A 19,128-nucleotide genomic window follows, 5' to 3' on the forward strand; every position below is an offset into this window, starting at 1 on the left:
TTACATGTGGGAGCAAATACATTGATTTCCAGTTCCTGATTCAGTTCCAGCTAATCATATGCCAAAAAGCTATGCTCCCTGAACTTGAATTGATGTTACACTACCACAATAGGGGGTGTAATTTGTTCCGTTTCCGTATTACAAACCCAAACGCAGGCTTCAAAACTTCTGAAAAATCTACAGTATGAATCCAAACCACTCGCAAATTTGTGTTCCTAAAAGGTTATACTTGGAATAACGCAAGTCGCCTATGATAAAGCGTATATTAAAGTGCTGGCATACACATTGCAGAGCTAGCGCTAGTGCCAAAACTCTCATCAGATAATGTAATTTGACCAATGGGCCTATTCCTTAAAATTTATTTTGCAGTGTTTTTATGAATATACTGTATAACACATTTCATTACAGATTATAACACCAGAATAAGGCAACTAAAAAGTTAAAATGCTAAATCTGATTACATTTCCCAGAAATGGAAAAGCAGGCTGTTTTAAAGATCTCTGCGGACTTAGTTTTCAGCTGGGCTGACGGTGATTCAAACTCTGGCCACTGGGTGACATTTGAGAACTAGCTACGACACCGACGATGTTCCAAAAATGCATATACAGCCATTTTATCACAGTGAAGCATCAACAAAGATAGACAGACATTCACTTACCAAGAAAATCAGATGCAAATTAATAACCACATAATAAAAAAAAATCAGACAGAGAAAAAAAAAGAAGCTTTTTTTCTCGCTATCCAAAACAAAGTCACTTCATCTCTCGCTTTAGATCGCTCGGGGTATTCAGTCACTTGCACCACAAGTCTTTTATAAACATACTATATTAAAGAAAAAAGACTTCTGTCATGCCACAAGTCCCCGGCAAACGCATCCACCCATTGCATTAGCAGAACAACGAACACTTGGTGCACAACGAAAGCAACATCGACAACATCAAAAACAACATGAGTGTGGAACTTCACATCGTGTCTTTAATCGTACAATTTCAGTATTTTACATTCCACGTGTGGACATATTCCTGCAGGGATCGTCGACCATCTCCACCAAAGGGTGCTAGCATGAGTTGGGGCAGGTTTCTTTGGGTGTGTGTGTGTGGGAAGGAAGGAAGGAAGGAAGGAAGGAAGGAGGAGTTGCATAATAAGAGGACAGAGTGAAATAAATACAGAAAGGGTACTTGGATCGGGTTGTAAATTAGGGGTTAGGATTGGAAACTGGGGACTAGAATGGGAATGTTGTGGGGTGCCGGAATAGAAGTGGAAGGACGGGAAAAGATATGGGGGAGAGGATGTTGTTGATTTACGGATGTTTTCCCTGGGTATGTAATAAAAGTAGTAGAAGTAGTTTATTCGTTGAAAAGAGTTGCATGATTGTTGAACTGCTTCGGAGTGGTTGTTATAGTTTTGTGCTACGCTGCAGCAGCAGCAGAGCTTAGCATCAAGTTCACATTTTAGTTTTATTGTAAACGGAACATAAATCTTAACCCTAACTTTAATCTCAGAGACGAGAGAGAGAGAGACGTTAGCGGAGAGAGAGAGAGAGAGAGAGAGAGAGAGAGAGTCAGAGAACACAATTCTGTGTTCTCTGTGCAGAAAGACGGCAACTTTTCGGTTTAATTTTGCAGCTCGGCTAGGAAATGTGGAAAGTGATACAGGGTGTACCTGGTTGTGGCTAGAAGGGATACAGCTATAGCTGGAAGTTACGCAAAATCTCGCAAAATCTAATCTTATATAATAATAATTTTAATAGGAGTGTTTGAATCCAAACCCTAATCTTTCCCATAAACTTCTAGTCGTTTTGGTGCCTAAACTTAAAGGGTTACGGCACCGTTTGTAGAAACAGGGCTTATCACGGTCTCCCCTAGCTGTAGATAGGTGGGCCAATGCATTTTTTGTGCAAGCATTGTTTTAGTCCGGTGCAACACCGGCAGCGCCGCCGCTAGTTAGCTTAGCTTAACGTAGTGAATGGAATCCTATGTTGCCGGTTAGCATGTTGTGAGTAAAAGTGAGCCAACAAAAGTAAAAAAAACAACCTAATTACTTGCACTGAGACAAAAAACGCGTTGGCCCACCTATCTACAGCCAGGGTAGACCGTGATAAGCCCTATTTCAACATACGGTGGCGTATTCCTTTAACTGTCGACACGCTAGCTGTACCCCTTCTAGCCTCAACCGGTGGCATGGTGTCGTTTTTAGACTCTGTGGCTTTGGCTGCAAAATTGCACCACCAAGGCTATGCTCAAACACGCAGAGCAAATCCAGTTTTCTAGTTTATATATATATATATATATATATATCCCTTATAGGAAAAGAAAAAGAAAAAAAACTTCTCTCATGAATGCACTGCAAGGAGGCAATGAAGCCATAAAAGTTGGAATGAGCACTCCACGTCTTTAGTTTGTTGAAGCATCTCGAGTCGTCGGTCATGCGGAAAACGCGTTCTTCGTCACCGTGTGCCGGGTGGCCTTGTTGCTATGACAACAAGGTCATATAGACAGTAAACGAACATGGTGTCCAAGCCGATTAAAAAAAAACCTGCACTATTATCCCATCAGATGAAGCACTAATGGGATTTGCCTGCTGTCTGAACATAGCATTGTCATAGCTAGCAGTGATGTCCAGGTTCAAAATGGCTTTTAGGTGAGGAGGATGGGGACTATTGGTCTCTCTCTCTGCTATGCTGGTGCAATGGATCATGGCTGAAGGCAGTGTGCTCTGTGGTGCTGGTGTGGTAGGTTTTTTTAAGAAAAAAAGGGGGTGGGGGGGAAATAGGTGTATCTCTGCTTAAGGTACTTCTTGTGCTATCTGAAGTGATAAAGAGGTGTGCAAAAGGTGGGGTCAACTTTGAAGGGGTTAGTTGGTGATCATCCACAAGGCAAAACAAGCATCATAATGCAAATATGACGTAAACTGCAAACTACATATTATTTTACAGATATTAATACAGTTGGGGAGAGACTGAGTTCTGACAGCCTTTGCTACATGATGGATTCATGATCCGATTTGAGCCAGTAGCGTAAATTCTAGCTTGAATGCCACATACAACAACTGTGACATTTACATATTATATTTATATATATATATAAATATAGGCTTCTGTTTATTTGTATTAGCGACCTCTGTGAGGCACATTTTTAACATGTCAGAATTTTACTAAGCCAGCGGTACCCTGTCTGAGCCATAACCCAGTGGCAGAATGGCTTTCATTCACAGTGATAGTGAGCAAAGTACGGTGCGAACACAGCAGGCCTGGAGACTGCTGGGGTGAAACTGTACTGCTTGATCCATGTATTGCTGTGTGTGTGTGTGTGTGTGTGTGTGTGTGTGTGCTGCTGCTGCGTGCGTGCGTGTGTAAGTGTATGTATCCCTGTATTATCAGTGCTTACGATTCTATTTTTAAAACCTTGCAAGTAGGGATGTCACGAGAACCGATACTTCCGTACCAACATTCTGAAAACGTGCCGGTACTCATTTTTCCACAGTACCGTAGGTACCGTTGGATGCAATCCTTCCAGTATATACGCCTAACGTTCAAAATGTTCTAGACTGCCGCTAAATGCTGAAGAAGAACACCGACCAGCATGGAAAATCAGCAAATAGCCCCTCATCTTCCTGTACGGCTTGACCGCGTTCAGCTTCTGGCTTTACCGTACATCTACGGTGGCGGCTTTCACGACTTCACCTGGAACTCCCAAACCGCAAGTGAGTCTATTTCTCTCTGCCGTTGTCTATCACAACCTAACGTCTGCTCTGATAGCGCTTGCTTTAACGGACCTCTATAACATCAGTTAAATTTAAACCAGCCCGGCTCTTTGTGAAAAACAACAACGGCAGAGAGAAACAGACGTAACTAAACATTCGTGCTGTCTGGGAGTTCCGGGTGAACTCATGAAAGACGGTAGCGTACGCTGGCTGCGTGGTGACGCCAGGCTTCAAAGCAATGGGCTGTGGGGTCCAGAAGAAGACGTTTTCGTAAATCACGCTCTCCTTGCCCCCTCCACTCCACACCATAACAGAAAGTTGAAACTAAAAGAAAACACTGAAAGAAGAGTGACATGACGCTGCCCACCCTGCCAAGTATTATTATTATTTGTCTTCCTTTTTTCTTTTTCTTTTTTTACACACTGTGGTTTTCGACTTTAGTATCGAGTATGGTGTGCTTTTGTTGGTATCGGTACCGAATACTAGATTTTTGGTACTGTGACATCCCTACTTGCAATGTAGATAAGTAACACTGAGAGTGGTAGCGCCTGAAGGCCAGGTCTCACAGTCCTCGTTGGTTTCAGCAGGTAATAAAGAGATGAGATAACGGACCGTGTGTGGTTTTTATGTGCGTGTGAGAGATTTCAGAGAATATTGTTAAGACTTCTAAAGACAGGCAGGAACAGGAAAAGATGTCAGGGAAAGGGGTTCAGGGATACAGACATTGTAGTTTTTAGTGCAACAGAAAAAAACCTGATAGTTATTTGTAGTGGATGGCAATTTGGGATATGGTTGGTGGAGCTTATTTCAGCAGTGTTCAATTCATATTGTATGTTTCTGGGATAGGGGTGTCGCTCACAAAGTTTCTTGGTGTCCTTTTCTGCTGCGACGGTGAGGGAAGGATCTGGAGATGTACTGTATGCGCGAGAACAAGTGTCCATTTTACACGTGGTGGTTCTGCTGCTGGCGTAGCCTAAATCACAGCGGCACACGCAACAAAGTCGTTGGCTCGCCGTTTCCCTCCCCTCGGTCGGGATGGAACCATATCCACAGGCCAATCCTGCTGACTCACTTGCTGCTTTTATTCCTCTCCCAGTCTCCACCCACAACAGTCTGTTGGCTTGACCCAATCGGGCCAAAATGGCTTCCACTGGAGTCCCAGCTTCCAAGTGTCTTCTGACAGTTTCCTTTAAGTTCAATCGGCACACTGTGATGTCACTAAATAAAAAACAGAATCCAAAGTGACTCTTGGTCCCTAGTGGTGTGTGATAAAAATGAAAAAAAGGGGAGAAAATGTCTTCCATGTCAGCTGTCGAATATTGATCCACGGCCCGTTTAAAAGACCTGCTGTACTGTCTCTGACGGCAGAGCAGCACACGCAACGGGTCTATGGTGGCAACAATATACTGTATGTGTGTATGTGTGTATATGTATATATATATATATGTGTGTGCGTTCATGTCAGTGTGTTGCAGACAGAGGGGCAGCTGCACTGAGATGATGAGAGGTGAGGTAGAATCTGTTGGTTTCAAGCAGGACTTGAACACAGGTACGGGTGAGGGTGGGGGAGGGCCTGCAGAGGTAAGTGACAACAACCCCTCCTACTGCCAGCACCACCTCCATCTGCCAGTGCTGAACCTATCCAAAAGACGGTGGAAGGAGAGGAGGCGGGCTACAGTGGGATTAACAGGGCAGGGGCTCCGATGTGAAGACGTAATCACACACGCGCACACACACGCACGCAGTGTAGTGCGGCCCAGTCGTTATTGAGGAGGAGGAAGAGATGAAGAACAAAACAACTGAGGTAATACATCAAAACACAACTGAGTGTAATATGCGTGTGTGTGTGTGTGTGTGTGACGTTAATAGTAATGAAAACAGGAGGTATGTGTCGGAGAGGTATACTAGGTCTAGATTACTTGTCAGTGTTAATAAGTAAGTACAGTCAGTGACACTGTGCAATAAAAGGAGTGGGAACACTTCCTATGTAGCCTATAGCTACTTCACTTTAGTCTCTACCTATTTTGCACGAAAAGGTATAAGGTGTTGATATTAATATGTTGTCAATAGATTCATATTGATTACATTGCTGAAGTTTAAACAGTGAACTTTGCTATGCTCACCATCTGAGTTTAGCATGTCAGCATGATAAACTAGATAAACTTCAGTTTTGGAGGCATGGGTAACCATGTTCTCTCAACAGACTACCACCACCCACTCAATAATGTGGAAATACATTTTACGACATATGAGGTAAGAGTGTAGGGGTGGGCATTGTGCACGCGTATATCATGTGTGTAGAGTATGTGAGACGGAGAGAGTTAGAGAGGTCCGTATGTGGGGGTGTGGGGGTTGGGGGAGGCAGGCTGACAAACACTCACAGGGCTTCGGCTGACTGTTGGCCCGGGGACAGACGGCGCCATTGTAGTCACGGAGATGCATGGGAGACGGCAGTGGGAGGGGGGTCGTCTGAGGAGCTAATGGTCAGGTCCCAGATGTTAAAAGAGAAAAAAAAAAAAGAACGACACTATTTTGAGGTGCGGAGGGCGTAGAGACATAAACAAGCCCCTCCGTTTGCAATTGTGTAGGCGCAGAGTACAGCTGAGGTGCAAGAGGAGTTAACGGACGAGATTTGTGTTTGCATATGTTTGCGCTGTGCGTTCACAGCAGTGTGTCAGGAATCTAAATGTCGATGTGTGTTTGCTGATGGGAGGTGCTGGACCTTTTGAGGGTGTTACAGAAAAAAAAGGGACAAAAAGAAGTTTACAGGGCATGTTTCCCCTGAAAAAAATAAAAAAATCTATTTGTTTTTCCCCACTCTTGTTCTTACCCCACACTTCCACCTCTGCCACAGACACCCCCTAATTTATTTCCTTCCAGGGTTCTTTTTAAGGGGTGCCGTGCTTTTTAACGTTCTTCGAGTCACACTTCCTGATCCTCGAAGACCTCCAGGAAGAGCGGAGGAAAGAGTTCGTTGGGACACTCCACCTTCATATGGAGGAAGCGGCTGGCGTGGCAAGCTCCGATCATGCGCAGGTCCGTCACCTTCATCAGCAGTTTGGGCCAGAAGTGGGGAATGTTGTGCTTGCGGTAGTTGATGTAGTGCTCGAACGCCAGCAGGTAGGCCTCTTGGCACTGCTCTATTTTCTCCATACTGGTCAGCCCCGACCGGTCTGGGGTGAGAAGAAAGAGAGGAAGAGTTACATTTCCTGCAACATGTCCACCTCATCTTGGAGCAGAAAGTAACTTTAAAAAAAAAATAAAAAGCTTAATATCTAGTTGTATTCTTGTCTTGTGATGAGGGGACCCTAACAACCATGAGAAGGTAGGGCTGTGCAATTGAACACAATTGTTATCACAATTATGATTTCAGCTCCTAATGTAATCTAGAAAAACAATTATTTTGCACATAACGTTTGGCAAGTTAACTCTTATTTTGTCTTGTGTTCTGAATGAAAAAAAAAAAAAAAAAAACGTTCAAAAGGGAAAGGTATTCAGGGACATTTCAGAGTTCAAGGTGTTTTCACTGTTGATTTGTTTAACTTTTTTTTGTTGTTTAACATCTTTCCAAAAGTCAATGAGTAAATGTGCTAAATAATTGTGATTTCAATATTGAACAAAATAATCGTGATCATGATTCTTTCTATAATCGAGCAGCCCTATAAGGAGGTATAATATGAAAAATGGAAAACCGGTTTTATTATTAATTAAGCATTTTCTGACCACTGTTCTGCCTGTACTAACAACTTTCAAAGTAGAATGAAATTTGATGGGATGATGATGATTTTGTTTTCTGATCTGGATGTGTAAAACTGGTATTAACCTTTGATGTGTATGTAGACACACAACTCCTTGTTCTTACAAAATGGTATGACATCGGTGTACAGATAAGATACCAAAAGGGTATTTTATGAATCAGCTCAAGGTACCATATTGTAAAAAGTGAGATTTCCATGTCACAACTATACTACTGTATATATATATATAGGTAGAAAGAGCCACTACAGCGCCATTCCCCGGCTGCAATGACCGTGCAGAGACCGAGAGAGCGCAGATGCAGAAGACCTGGAAACCCTGACCAATCGGGAGGGGGGCTTTAAGAGACAGGTGCTAAAATGGAGCGTTTCAGACAGAGGGTAAATACAGGTATATTCAGACAGACGGTAGGAGAAAAAACGTTTTTTTAACTTAAGCTTGTAAACATGTTCTAGTAGAAACCCAAAATGCAAATATGAACCTGCAAATCAGCAATATATGGGACCTTTAAAGCAGCAAAGCCTTCTAACCTTGTATTATTTATGTGTCAGCTATTCAATATTTTATTCTGTATTTGCCAGTATCTTTTGTTCCAAGCTAGAGGAAAACTCTGCTGACTGTAAAGTAGAGCCCGACCGATATATCGGCGGGCCGATGTTATCGGCCGATATTAGGCATTTTCCAAACTATCGGTATCGGCATTTATAATGGCCGATAAATGAATATTTAAAAAAAAAAAATAATAAAAATGGACGACATATATTTTGATGTTCCTCTGTTCTGTTGTGACAATAAAACAAACTTTATCTTTATTTAACATTATCATATTATTTTAGTGAGGAATCATAAATAACTACAAATAACTAATGTTAGGGAAATCTGCTTATGTTTTGTTACGCATTTCTAGATAAATATATGTAAATATATATCGGCCGATATATCGGGACATCGGATTTTTAAATCACCAAATATTTGTATCGATATCGGCCTTAAAAATCCTTTATCGGTCGGGCTCTACAGTAAAGACGCGAGGTGAGAATCAAACGCAAAATACTAAAACTTGTACGACTACGATTGTCAGCAACAACACCAGAAGTAACAGGAATGTGAATAAGAAAAGTTAGTTTCAATATCGAGATCTTTACGTCTCTCCAAGAGCACCATGTGACACCAATTATTTATTCCTCACCTGAGCTCATGAGCAGCACCGCCTGCATCAGAGCCACCTCCGAGTCATCCAGGTTGAACTGAGCCAGGCTCTTGCCCAAATCAAAGATGGCGTCTGACACCACGCCCAACCCGCCGTTCTTCAGCTGCTCACGCTTCACGGCCATCTCGCCGTTGAGCGTCAGCGTCTCGCTGTCCGGATCGTAGCGCACGGCGGCGCGCAACGACATGATCTCCATGCAGCAGCCTTTCAACAGGATGATCTGGTCTTCACAAAGCAGCTGGGAAACACCGGAACACACCGGGTCATCAGGAAATAATGGATTAACAAGAAAAGGACATGGACAGAATTTCAATCTTTGAAAACACTTCTCAGTTACTTGTTGTTACACCAAACAACTTAGAGGAGACCAAAACAAAGCAAAAAGGAGAGCGTGTATTGGATTCAGGCGGCCAGAAACATGATTCCAAGTGAATGCAAAAGCTGCACTCCGATTGTTGCTGGATGTATAGGCAACTGTTCACTAACCCGGTTCACCAAATAACCTGTATGAAGGGTTAATGTGTTCACGTTAACTTTTACAGCCTGCTGTGCTGCTATCTTGGAGTAGTTCCTTGTAAAGAAAAGGTTATTTTCTATTTCTATTTTCTAAACAAATCCCCTGCCACACTTTATGTAACTGCCCCTACATTATACATGATGGCTGCACTCAGTAAGGTGAAAACACAGACGAGGACACGCACACGCACACCCGCACACGCACATTCCTGTAGAGAGCAGAGCAATATCAGTGAGCGATGAGTCATCACATCCTAAAAAAAAAAAAAAAAAAAAAAAAGAGAGAAAAGAGAAAGAAAGAGAGGTGGGAGCAGATAGAGAAAAGGAAGTTAAAAAAAAAAAAAAAAAAAAAAAATACATATCAGCATGAAAAAGGCTGCAGGAAGAGGAAGTACCCAATCAACAGTTGTTTTTTTTTAGGTAACAAGCGTTAATTGGTTAACAGTGTTCATGAGACGAGTCTGGAGTTAACGAGAAGCATGCCACTCCTCAAAACAGAAGCTGTGTCCGAAATCACTGCCTGCTTTCCCTACTTGGTGTCCGTCTTTTATTTTAGAGTCCAAATTTGAACAATAAAGTGCATTAAAAAATGATCACAAAGGAACCAGAGATTGTCTTTTTACTTTTTGCTGCCTTTGATATGGACTCGTTTTCAATGAAAACCCTGTTAAAGGCTCCTAACAATGAAGGTTTACGTTCAAAGGTTGTTTTAGTCGTGTAACAGAAAACTCTGATTGGACAGATAGTCTAGCTAGCTGTCTGGATTTACCCTGCAGAGATCTGAGGAGCAGTTAACCATAGTCCTCAGAAATCCACCGGAGTTTAAAATGCCAACACAAAGGAAGCCCAAGGCAACGGATATCCGGCCTAAATGAGGTACAACAGGCGGAATTTCCGGCAGCACCTGAACAATCCCGAAGGTTTGGGTGGGGCTACGGAAGTATAAACTTCTTCAAATCCCAAAACATATTGGTAACGTTACCCTATACTCTGATATAGTAACATACAGGACGGCCGTTAGCAGTCTTCCACGCGTTCGGGGGAATACTATGCTATACAAAATATGTGGTTCCGGCAAGGAAAATCCCATTTATTCTTTCCCTATAAGAATTTTGATTATTCCAAACTATCCAAGGTAGACCCTTACCACAACCCAAGAACTTGTGAAATGAAGGTTTATGCCCCTTTAGAAGCCACAAGTCCGTATGAAACCAACCTTGTTTTAAGAAAAACACGTTTTATTCACAATGTCATAGAGAAGAACTACACTACCCACAATCCTAAGCATAACAGTGACTTCTCTGATTGGTGAAGCTTGCTTTTACCATCAAAATGTTTAGTGCAGCCAGCGAACCCCAGAAAGGCAAGAGTGAGCTGCTATCACGAAAATTTATGATCGCCCCTTTTTTTCTTCCAAAATACTTATTTATTTGCGCCAAATCAAATGTTTTATGGTCACGATTCATCTTGTTGCTGGTTGGTTCCAGGTTAAAACTTTTTATATAAGCATTTAATGAAACGTCAATGAAGCAAATGAACGGGGAATATCACTTCCGGAACTAGAGCCGTTCAAAAAGTGGGCGGTCACTGTTGAGCTCTACACAGTGGATGTGCTATTAATTAACTTGGCTTTTGCTTTCAAACTTAACCTGTAATCCCAGAAGAGGTAGTTAATAAGAGAGAGACAAGAGAGACTTAAATGTCATCCATCTGTATACAGTACATAGAGGAACAAAATTGTGTTTCCCTGGATCCCGGTGCAAAACAAACAAATGAAATATAAGGTGCAAACAACAAGATACAAAAACAGGTCATGACGTGCCCCTTGACCTAGAAGTAACACTAGGTTACTTGACTGCAGTAACCCAGCTAGGGGCGGGGCTAGACGGGAGGCCTTGGGGTGGCACAGCTTATATTAGAGCAGATAAACATTAGTGTTAAAAAGGTTTAAACCACCCAGCCACTGAACCTACCTCTGAGAACATGGGCAACTTCTTGGCAAAGTCGACGACGCGCGTGATGGCGGGGGTCATGATCTTGGTAAACTCGCTGAAGGCTTCCAGGTCCACCTTATCTCCTTCGGAAGTGGGCAGCATCGGGCCCTGGCCAATGTCATCCGACTGGAAACAAGACATCACGCGGTTAACACAACCATTCATGGCAAATTTAAATGAATAATAGATTTGAGCAAGTTTGCTGAATTGATGTGAGTTGACCTTTGAGTTTAGAATTTCTTTACATTTGTTCAACACTACGTTCTTACTTATTTTACAGTTTGTCCATGGCTGAACTGAAACACTATTAGAAGAAAAGCCTGACATTTGATAATGTTTGCAGGCTGTTGCCACGTGGAGACTCAGTCTGGAACTAATTTAAATACCACTGGTCTATAAAAGACAGTATGGGTAGTAGACAGGAGAACAGAAATTCTTAGTCGACTATGCCTTTGATGGATAGGACAGCTAAGGACAGGGAAGGGGGGACGACATGCAGCAAAGGGACGTGGGTTGGAATCGAACCCACGGCCGTTGCGGTAAGGACTGAGCCTTAGTACATGGGGGGCACGCTCAACCAGGTGAGCTACCAGGGAACCGCAACACTCATGACTTTGTCGACTAATCAATTTAATCGACAGATCTGTGTGCTTTGAGTGGATGAGTGCAATATTAATGCAGTCCATTTACCATCTGTACAACTCAGTTTCTCCACAAAGAGTCATGTTTACCAGAAACGTGCTCATAAGTTTCTTGGAAATAAGTCATTTAGCATGAAAAAGCATAAAAAATGACTAAAGAAATCCTCGTCGACTAAGGGCCTTTTCACACCTATAATTCAGCGGACTCGGTGCGACACACGTCACACTATTGAAACGGTTGCTTGTTTATTGGCAGAATATCCGAAACTCTTAGTTGACTAATGGACTAAGAGAGGGCAGCCCTAAAGACTTAAGATGGTAAGACCGGGTAAAATAAAGATGATTACAAGAGCTATGTTGCAGTACGAAGTGGACACGTGTAGTCAGTTTAAAAGGTTGTTACGATAGTAGCATATTATATGAATATGAATGCAGGTATAATAATGCTTTGATTTATGTACTTATTTACTTCTTAAGTTGGTTTTATTGTGTGTGTGTATATATATATATTTTTTATTTTTATTTTTTTTAGCCTATTTCCGGCAACCTGTATGTGCTTCGCTGCTCTTGCCTGGGCTACCCATTTATTGATCTGCTGCTACTGACATGTTGATTGATTGAATGACAACTAGATTCAATTTATTGTGAAACTAAGTTGAAAAACCTGCAACGGGCTGGGTTTGGCCCATGGGCCTTGAGTTTGACACGTGTAATCTACAGTAGTGGAAATGTGATTGCACATTTTGTAATGTTGCCTAATTTCATGTGGAAGTTGGTGATTGGTGGAGACAAACAGTCACCTCCTTTTAAAGACGGCTTCTCAGTATGTAACACCATTTGCCTGATGATGGTCTAGTGCCGAAAGGTTGCCAGCTATTATATTTATTTTTGCAAGTTAGACAGTGTGTGGGAGTTTCTTTGCAACTTTTGACCTACTCATCCCCCTTCGACGCACCTGTCTCACGTTGTAGATGTTCTATCGTATGCCTTTAAAAGTGCATTCTTTTGTAATTTAAGCAGAATTGTGTTATGTCCTGTGATGTAACCATCCAGAGTTTGGTTTCAGCAGATCACATCCCCTCTTTTCTCTTCTTTGTTCGCCTCGGACCATTTGTCCCCCCAATCAATGTTTTAGCAGACCTTAAAAAACTGTATTCGACTGTAAACTTGTCTTTGCCTTGGTTGCCTGGTAACGGTCACCTGACCTGCGTCTGAAGGTATCTGTGGTGTAGACACATGCATTTGCTCGTGGCACCGATTCACATGGGACGGCACAGAGCGAGTTGCTGATGAAAAGGAGTGCTGTCAAAATGCTTTCTTTTGAAAATGGAAAGTAGTCGCCTTCTTTCATGCATTCGCTTGGCTTTTGAAGTGAAAGCAACTTTGAACATACTGTGGGCGGAACATTTTGGAACTAGAATGGATCTCCGCCAAGGCATGCCACTTTTTCACAATATTAATGAACTCTTTCAGTTGGGAAATCATTTTCTCAGACACCACATTTATGCAGCACAAATGCCCTATCGCGCATTGTTAATGAAAGTTACAAATCGTTTGTGTATCCGCCCCGTTATTCGGATCAGCTCCAAAACGTAATTGGTTCTTCTTTGGCCCATGCTACACCCTTCCAAAAAGTTTCATAAAAACTGCAAAGTAGTTGTTTCTGTAATCTGACAGACAAACTGAGGAAAGATCTACGCGCAGCAGTGAGCATCATCAGTCCGCGTACAGTAAAGGCAATGAGTCTGTGTTACCTTATTTGACAGAATCCTATGCATTTTCCTGTTGTTTCTGACAATTCCATAAACACAAGTATATTATGCTTGAGTAAATAAACCCCAATGAATAAAACTGGTTAAAATAATAATATTAATATTTGAATTAAGAATTTGATAATGCAAGGTGATAGTATGAGACATAAGAAATATATTTGTTTGTGAGAAGATCACAGGGGATACAGGCCAGCATGATGTTAAACCTTTGAAAAAAGGATACTAAGTCTAAACTAATACTAAGCCACCCATGAACCGAACACGTCCCACCTATTGACTTTGTTTTGTCAAACATTTCTATTCATTATTACACAACAGTGCTGTGCCAGGAGGCTGTCTGCTCCGAACTAAAAGCTTACCAGGAACTTGCGCTTCTGTTTCCAGCTGGCGCCCTGGGCGTTGGTTTGCCGGTGGGCCTCGGTTACCATCCTGATCAGCTCCCACTCTGCCGTGTTTGGCTCCAGCCTCGTTTGCAGCGTCCGCACCATCTCCTCCCTCTTTCTTTTCTGTCGATTCTCCTCGATCAGACGCCGCTTGGCCACGCGCTTTGAGTCGTCCAACACCACTGATCGGCGGGGACGGGGGAAGAGAACATCGAGGCGAGTTAATGCAGCGAGGCTAAATGACAAGGCTAACAGTCATTTATGCACTGTGACTGGATGAATCATTCAGTATTTTTAGTCACAGGACTCTGCTATCAGAGTACTTGAATGCTCTTACCAGGGTTTCTGCACGACTATTTAAGACCATAATAAATTAAATTTAAGACCGAAGTTTTACGTCTGCGTTACAATCCGAAAAAGACTCGCGCCAATAACACGAAAGCTGATTGGCTGCAATATACAGTAACTTGCATGATGGTCTCATTTGTAGTCGTAATACAGCAAATCATATTTTTCTATTCTAAAGCGCTGCTGGAGCATTTCAATGAGCATTAGAGGTAGCGTTACATGGACGTAGGCAAATTAGGACTGGTTAAAAAATGATTTAAGACCTAGAACAAAATACTACAGCAAATCTAAGACTTTTTAAGGCCTAACATTTTGAAATTTTAGACTTTTTTTTTTTAAAGCTACATTGTGTAAGAATTACTCCCATCTAGCGTTGAGATCATATATCGCAATCAACTCACTCTCGCCACGCAGCATTGCAGCTACGGTAGCCTTCACGCTTCAAAAAGCGAAGGTGTACAAAAGGCCGTCTTTAAGCTGTCATTGTCGGAGTTCATGCATTCTCTTAATACATCCATGAGTTCATGGCGGAGAGTGGCGCGGACATCACGAGTGGGCACGCGCGCCACCCGATGGAAAGGAGAGAGAAAGAAAAGGAGACTGCAGTGGTCCAGAGGATAATTAACTAGTTGGGATTTGGTGTGTGCCTCCAAAGCAGCTCCAATGTTCACTCTTTTTCCAGTCTCTTGCTCTTTTCAATATCCGTTTTCTTTTTCTGGGCAATACCTGGACGATACCCATTAGCAGCAGCTGTGAGTCGAAAACGCAAATGGCGGAGCAGTATGTCCTGTATGTCCCTTACCAGCTAACGCATTTCAAGATGCCGCATCATTATGGAGCGTCTACCCCAGTTCATGCAAGCGCAAATGTAAAATTCCAAGCTAATAGGAATACTTGAAATTGATGGTGGTGGTCAATATTCATGAAAAAGGACAAGTTTGTGAGGGGCAACACAGATTTTTGATAATGAACAACTACAAACGTTACACACTGGGGCTTTAAAGACCCTGCAAAAACCCTGTTTCACTCTGATTTGTGCATATTTTACATCACTAAAAATGAATCACTTGCACCTCACATTTCCTGTGGAAACACAGACTAAGCCTGTGACTGTCAGCAAATGTGGTCCTGATAGGACAACAGAACAGATTCATATTAAAAATGTTCCTAGATATTCAACATTCTCAGAACTGAAGCTGGATGGTCTTTAAAACATGCAGTGAAATACTGACAGGAAGTCAGAATGAAATGTCAGATGTAATGATGAATGCTAAAAGGAAATATAAGGACTTTGTTGTGAAGAGAGCTATTATTATATGAAATAATATAAATGTAAAGTATGTGAAACCCATCTTTGTGTTGCGTAATACTAGATGCTTTATGTACACATAGTTGCATCAACAAGTCCTCCAAACCATATGACGATATAGGTTGTTTATTCCTGCCCTCTAATATGACCCACAGGACTTTCTGTCCTCATATCTAAACCAGTAAGGTCGCAGTTTGAAACACGTCGTTACGTTGTGAAACGATTGCAGTTTGGTTAGGTTTAGGCAAAAACTACCTGTTTATATTTAGGCACCAGGACTACGTAATAAAATCAGACGTTACTTTACTTCCGGTTATGGACATCACGAAGAACCTCCGTTTGTTCCATTTGTTCCGTCAAAGTAAGAAAACACAGAAAAACTTGCAGTTTACTTTTATTTTTTAAACAGAACATGAACGCCGGTCTCCTGGCTGGGAGTCCTGTGTTTGTTTGACCCATCCACCGCCCCAACTGGCCTCCTAATAAGGAAATTGGCGCTCTTATACTTATTACTTTCTGCTTTGCTTCTGTCATAATTACTACGGCCACTCGAAGGAACGGTCATTATAAACCTAAATATAAGTGGAAACTGCTGCTTTAGGTTTAGATTTTTGTGAAGGTTTTAGTTGTTTTTTTTGTTTCATTTTACTACAAACTATTTCCCACTGCTTATTTTCATTTTAGTTTACTATAATAACCCTGCTAATATGGCTAAAAATATTTCTGCTCTGTGCTTCTAATACGTTTTCAACAGTTGCGTAGTGACAGGGGTGGTGATGGCGCAGTGGATATGACACATGCCTTTGGTGTGGGAGACCTGGATTCGAATCCCAATGCGATACATTAACCAATGTGTCCCTGAGCAAGACACTTAACCCCTAGTTGCTCCAGACAGGCTCCCTCTGACATACTGTATATGGCAATTGTAAGTCGCTTTGGATAAAAGCGTCAGCTAAATGACATGTAATGTAATGTAATGACAGGTGCAGCCTTAACCTCATGGATCTCTTTGTAAATACAAGTAGTAATAAGAATACATGGGCTTTGAATAACTCACAGTCCATGGCCATGCCCACAGCGATGCACTTCTTAAAGCGGCACAGTTGGCACTGGTTGCGGGTGATCTTGTCAATGATGCAGCAGCCTTCATATTTACAGGAGTAAGCTGGATGGAGGTTCTTCTGGATGGTCCTGCGGAAGAAACCCTGAAGAGAGCAAAGGAAACCACAGAGCATTCAGAGATTGCTCACATGCAACTCCATAAATTTAGAATGAAATCCACCAATTAAATGTTCTTGTGACTTGATTAGCATAGAACAAGAGCATTCATTGGCTTATATCACATGGCAGGCTGATTATTGCATGGCAGGATCTTGCTTGCCAAGAATGGTTAGGTAATTAAGTGATGCCTTGACTGTGCGTCTCTTAGTACAGCTGGGGAGCAGTTTGATTAGAATCACACTAATGAAGTGGTTTACAAAGACATGTTTAAGCAGAATGTGCCAGGGAGGCAGGTTAGAAAAGTGGCTCCTCTATTTTGTAAAATCCTTCTGAATACATATCAAAATAAACTGCCCAGCAAGGAAGAAAAACATCTATCTATATCTATATCAATAGGGCTCTCTGGGTTTGTGTATCCCCTGAAGTTAATTTCTGCTTTTTAACACCACAGCAGGATTCCAGTGTGCCTCATTTTCCATATGAGTACGGCAGAGGCCATTTTTAGAGAGCGGGGACAGGCTGCTCTACGGGACGCCAATCATTGGATAATAAAGCTCCGCTCAGCGGATACCAACAACTGCCATCAAGAGGATTCCTGTCAAGTCCTTTCCTGTACAGTGTAATAATTCATTTTTTAAAAAGGGAAATAATGTTCTGTTTTGCTTAAGGCCTTCTTTCCTGGATGATAATAACCAATACAGACAACAAAGCTTACAGTCAATTCATTTCAAAAGCTTAGTACGAAACCTGATTTCTTTATTCTTTATTTGGTATTCTAGTTTTTAAGACTTAACATAACATTCTCTAACTTCAAGGCAGCTTGTTTCTGTTCAAAATTAGCTTTCAAAGACTTGAAATCTGTTGAGACAGAGGGGTTGTGTGCCGAACTATTTCATTACGATGTCATTTCCAGGAGTCTCCTCTATTGCCATGCAACTGCTCAGATTGTGCTAAGCTAACTTGCTGACTGACAGACCGATACAGTATAAGAGTGGTATCCATCTTCTCATCTAACGTTTCGCTAGTCTCGCATTGCCAGACTTTCCTCCACAGCGCTGGGGAGGAGGGTCTGGCTAATCCACACAGCATTCTGGGATGGGAGAAAAACGTGTTCTGGTTTATTGGCATTTCTTTAAACCAATCACAATCGTCTTGGGCGGTGCTAAGCACCGGACGGAGCAACAACGCCTCTGCAAAATAGCCTCGGGAAGTAACTTGTTTCGGTGGAACGTGTACGTTCAAAGGTTGTTTTTAGTCGTGCAACAGAAAACTCAGATTGGACAGATAGTCTAGCTAGCTGTCTGGATTTACCCTGCAGAGATCTGTGGAGCAGTTAACCATAGTCCTCAGAAATCCATCGGAGTTTAAAATTCCAACACAAAGAAAGCCCAAGGTAGTGGACATCCGGCCGAAATGAGGGACAATCGGCGGAATTTCTGCCGGTAACTGAGCAATCCCTGAAGTGGAACATCGTGTATATAGACGTTCCACGTTTCACCAAAAGCAAATAAGCAGATTTCCCAAAATATTGAATTATTATTTAAACAGTTGGCTACTGAAATGCATAAAAAATAGCAAATCAATCTAGACTGGGTAAAATAATCATAGTGGATGTGTGAACTGTAGTTTATTTTGAGCCAACCCACATACGTATACTAGGCTAAGGCACAAAATGTGTATTTACCCCGTGGCTAAAAATAGTCCCCCAAACATTCGCTGTTTACTTCTGTTTGAATCATGTTTTCCAAAACCTACAGTGCCCAGCTGTTATAGGAAATTACTGGGCCTTTTTAACAAACTTAAAGGTCCCATGGCATGAAAATTTCACTTTATGAGGTTTTTTAACATTGATGTGAGTTCCTAGCCTGGGTAAACCCTGACAAACTTGTTCTCAAAATTGAGGCACCAATCACAACCGCTGAGGTGGGCTTAACACCAATCACAACCGTTGAGGCGGGCTTTACGCGACGAGGATAGCGCAGCGACGGCGAGCAGCTTTTTGTTTACATTCAACATGACGGCTACCAAAGCCGTGCTTCGCCATGACCAGGGACCGGTAGGTCAGTCTGACATACGCCGATTTCATGACGGTCAACGCTACAATTAACGGACAAGATAAGTTATACGAGTTACAGTTCTCAAGGACGCACGCACACACGGACAGAGACACGGTCTCTTTTTCCTTTCTCCCAACTGCGTCGCCGGTGGCGCTGTACTGCCGTCCGTGTAAAGCGTGGTGTCCGGGCTCTTCGGCGTGCCGTAGGGGCGCCCGTGAA

At 42.3% G+C, this 19,128-nt stretch overlaps 1 protein-coding gene across 4 annotated transcripts in view; it reads right to left on the minus strand.

Moving 5' to 3' along the window:
• Positions 1–6,403: 6,403 nt before the first annotated feature.
• LOC120574711 (thyroid hormone receptor alpha) overlaps positions 6,404–19,128 on the minus strand; it is a 67,745-nt gene continuing 55,020 nt past the window's right edge. For all 4 annotated transcript variants that reach the window (XM_039825092.1, XM_039825091.1, XM_039825094.1 and 1 more), the window contains 5 exons: positions 16,689–16,836; positions 13,951–14,156; positions 11,158–11,304; positions 8,648–8,906; positions 6,404–6,875 (listed from right to left, as the gene is read on the minus strand). In XM_039825092.1, coding sequence (XP_039681026.1) covers positions 6,625–6,875; positions 8,648–8,906; positions 11,158–11,304; positions 13,951–14,156; positions 16,689–16,836 — 1,011 coding nt within the window. In that variant the 3' untranslated portion in view covers positions 6,404–6,624. The remainder of the gene's footprint in view (positions 6,876–8,647; positions 8,907–11,157; positions 11,305–13,950; positions 14,157–16,688; positions 16,837–19,128) is intronic.

The sequence above is a fragment of the Perca fluviatilis genome, chromosome 15 (genome assembly GCF_010015445.1).
Source record: "Perca fluviatilis chromosome 15, GENO_Pfluv_1.0, whole genome shotgun sequence".
NCBI lineage: Eukaryota > Metazoa > Chordata > Actinopteri > Perciformes > Percidae > Perca > Perca fluviatilis.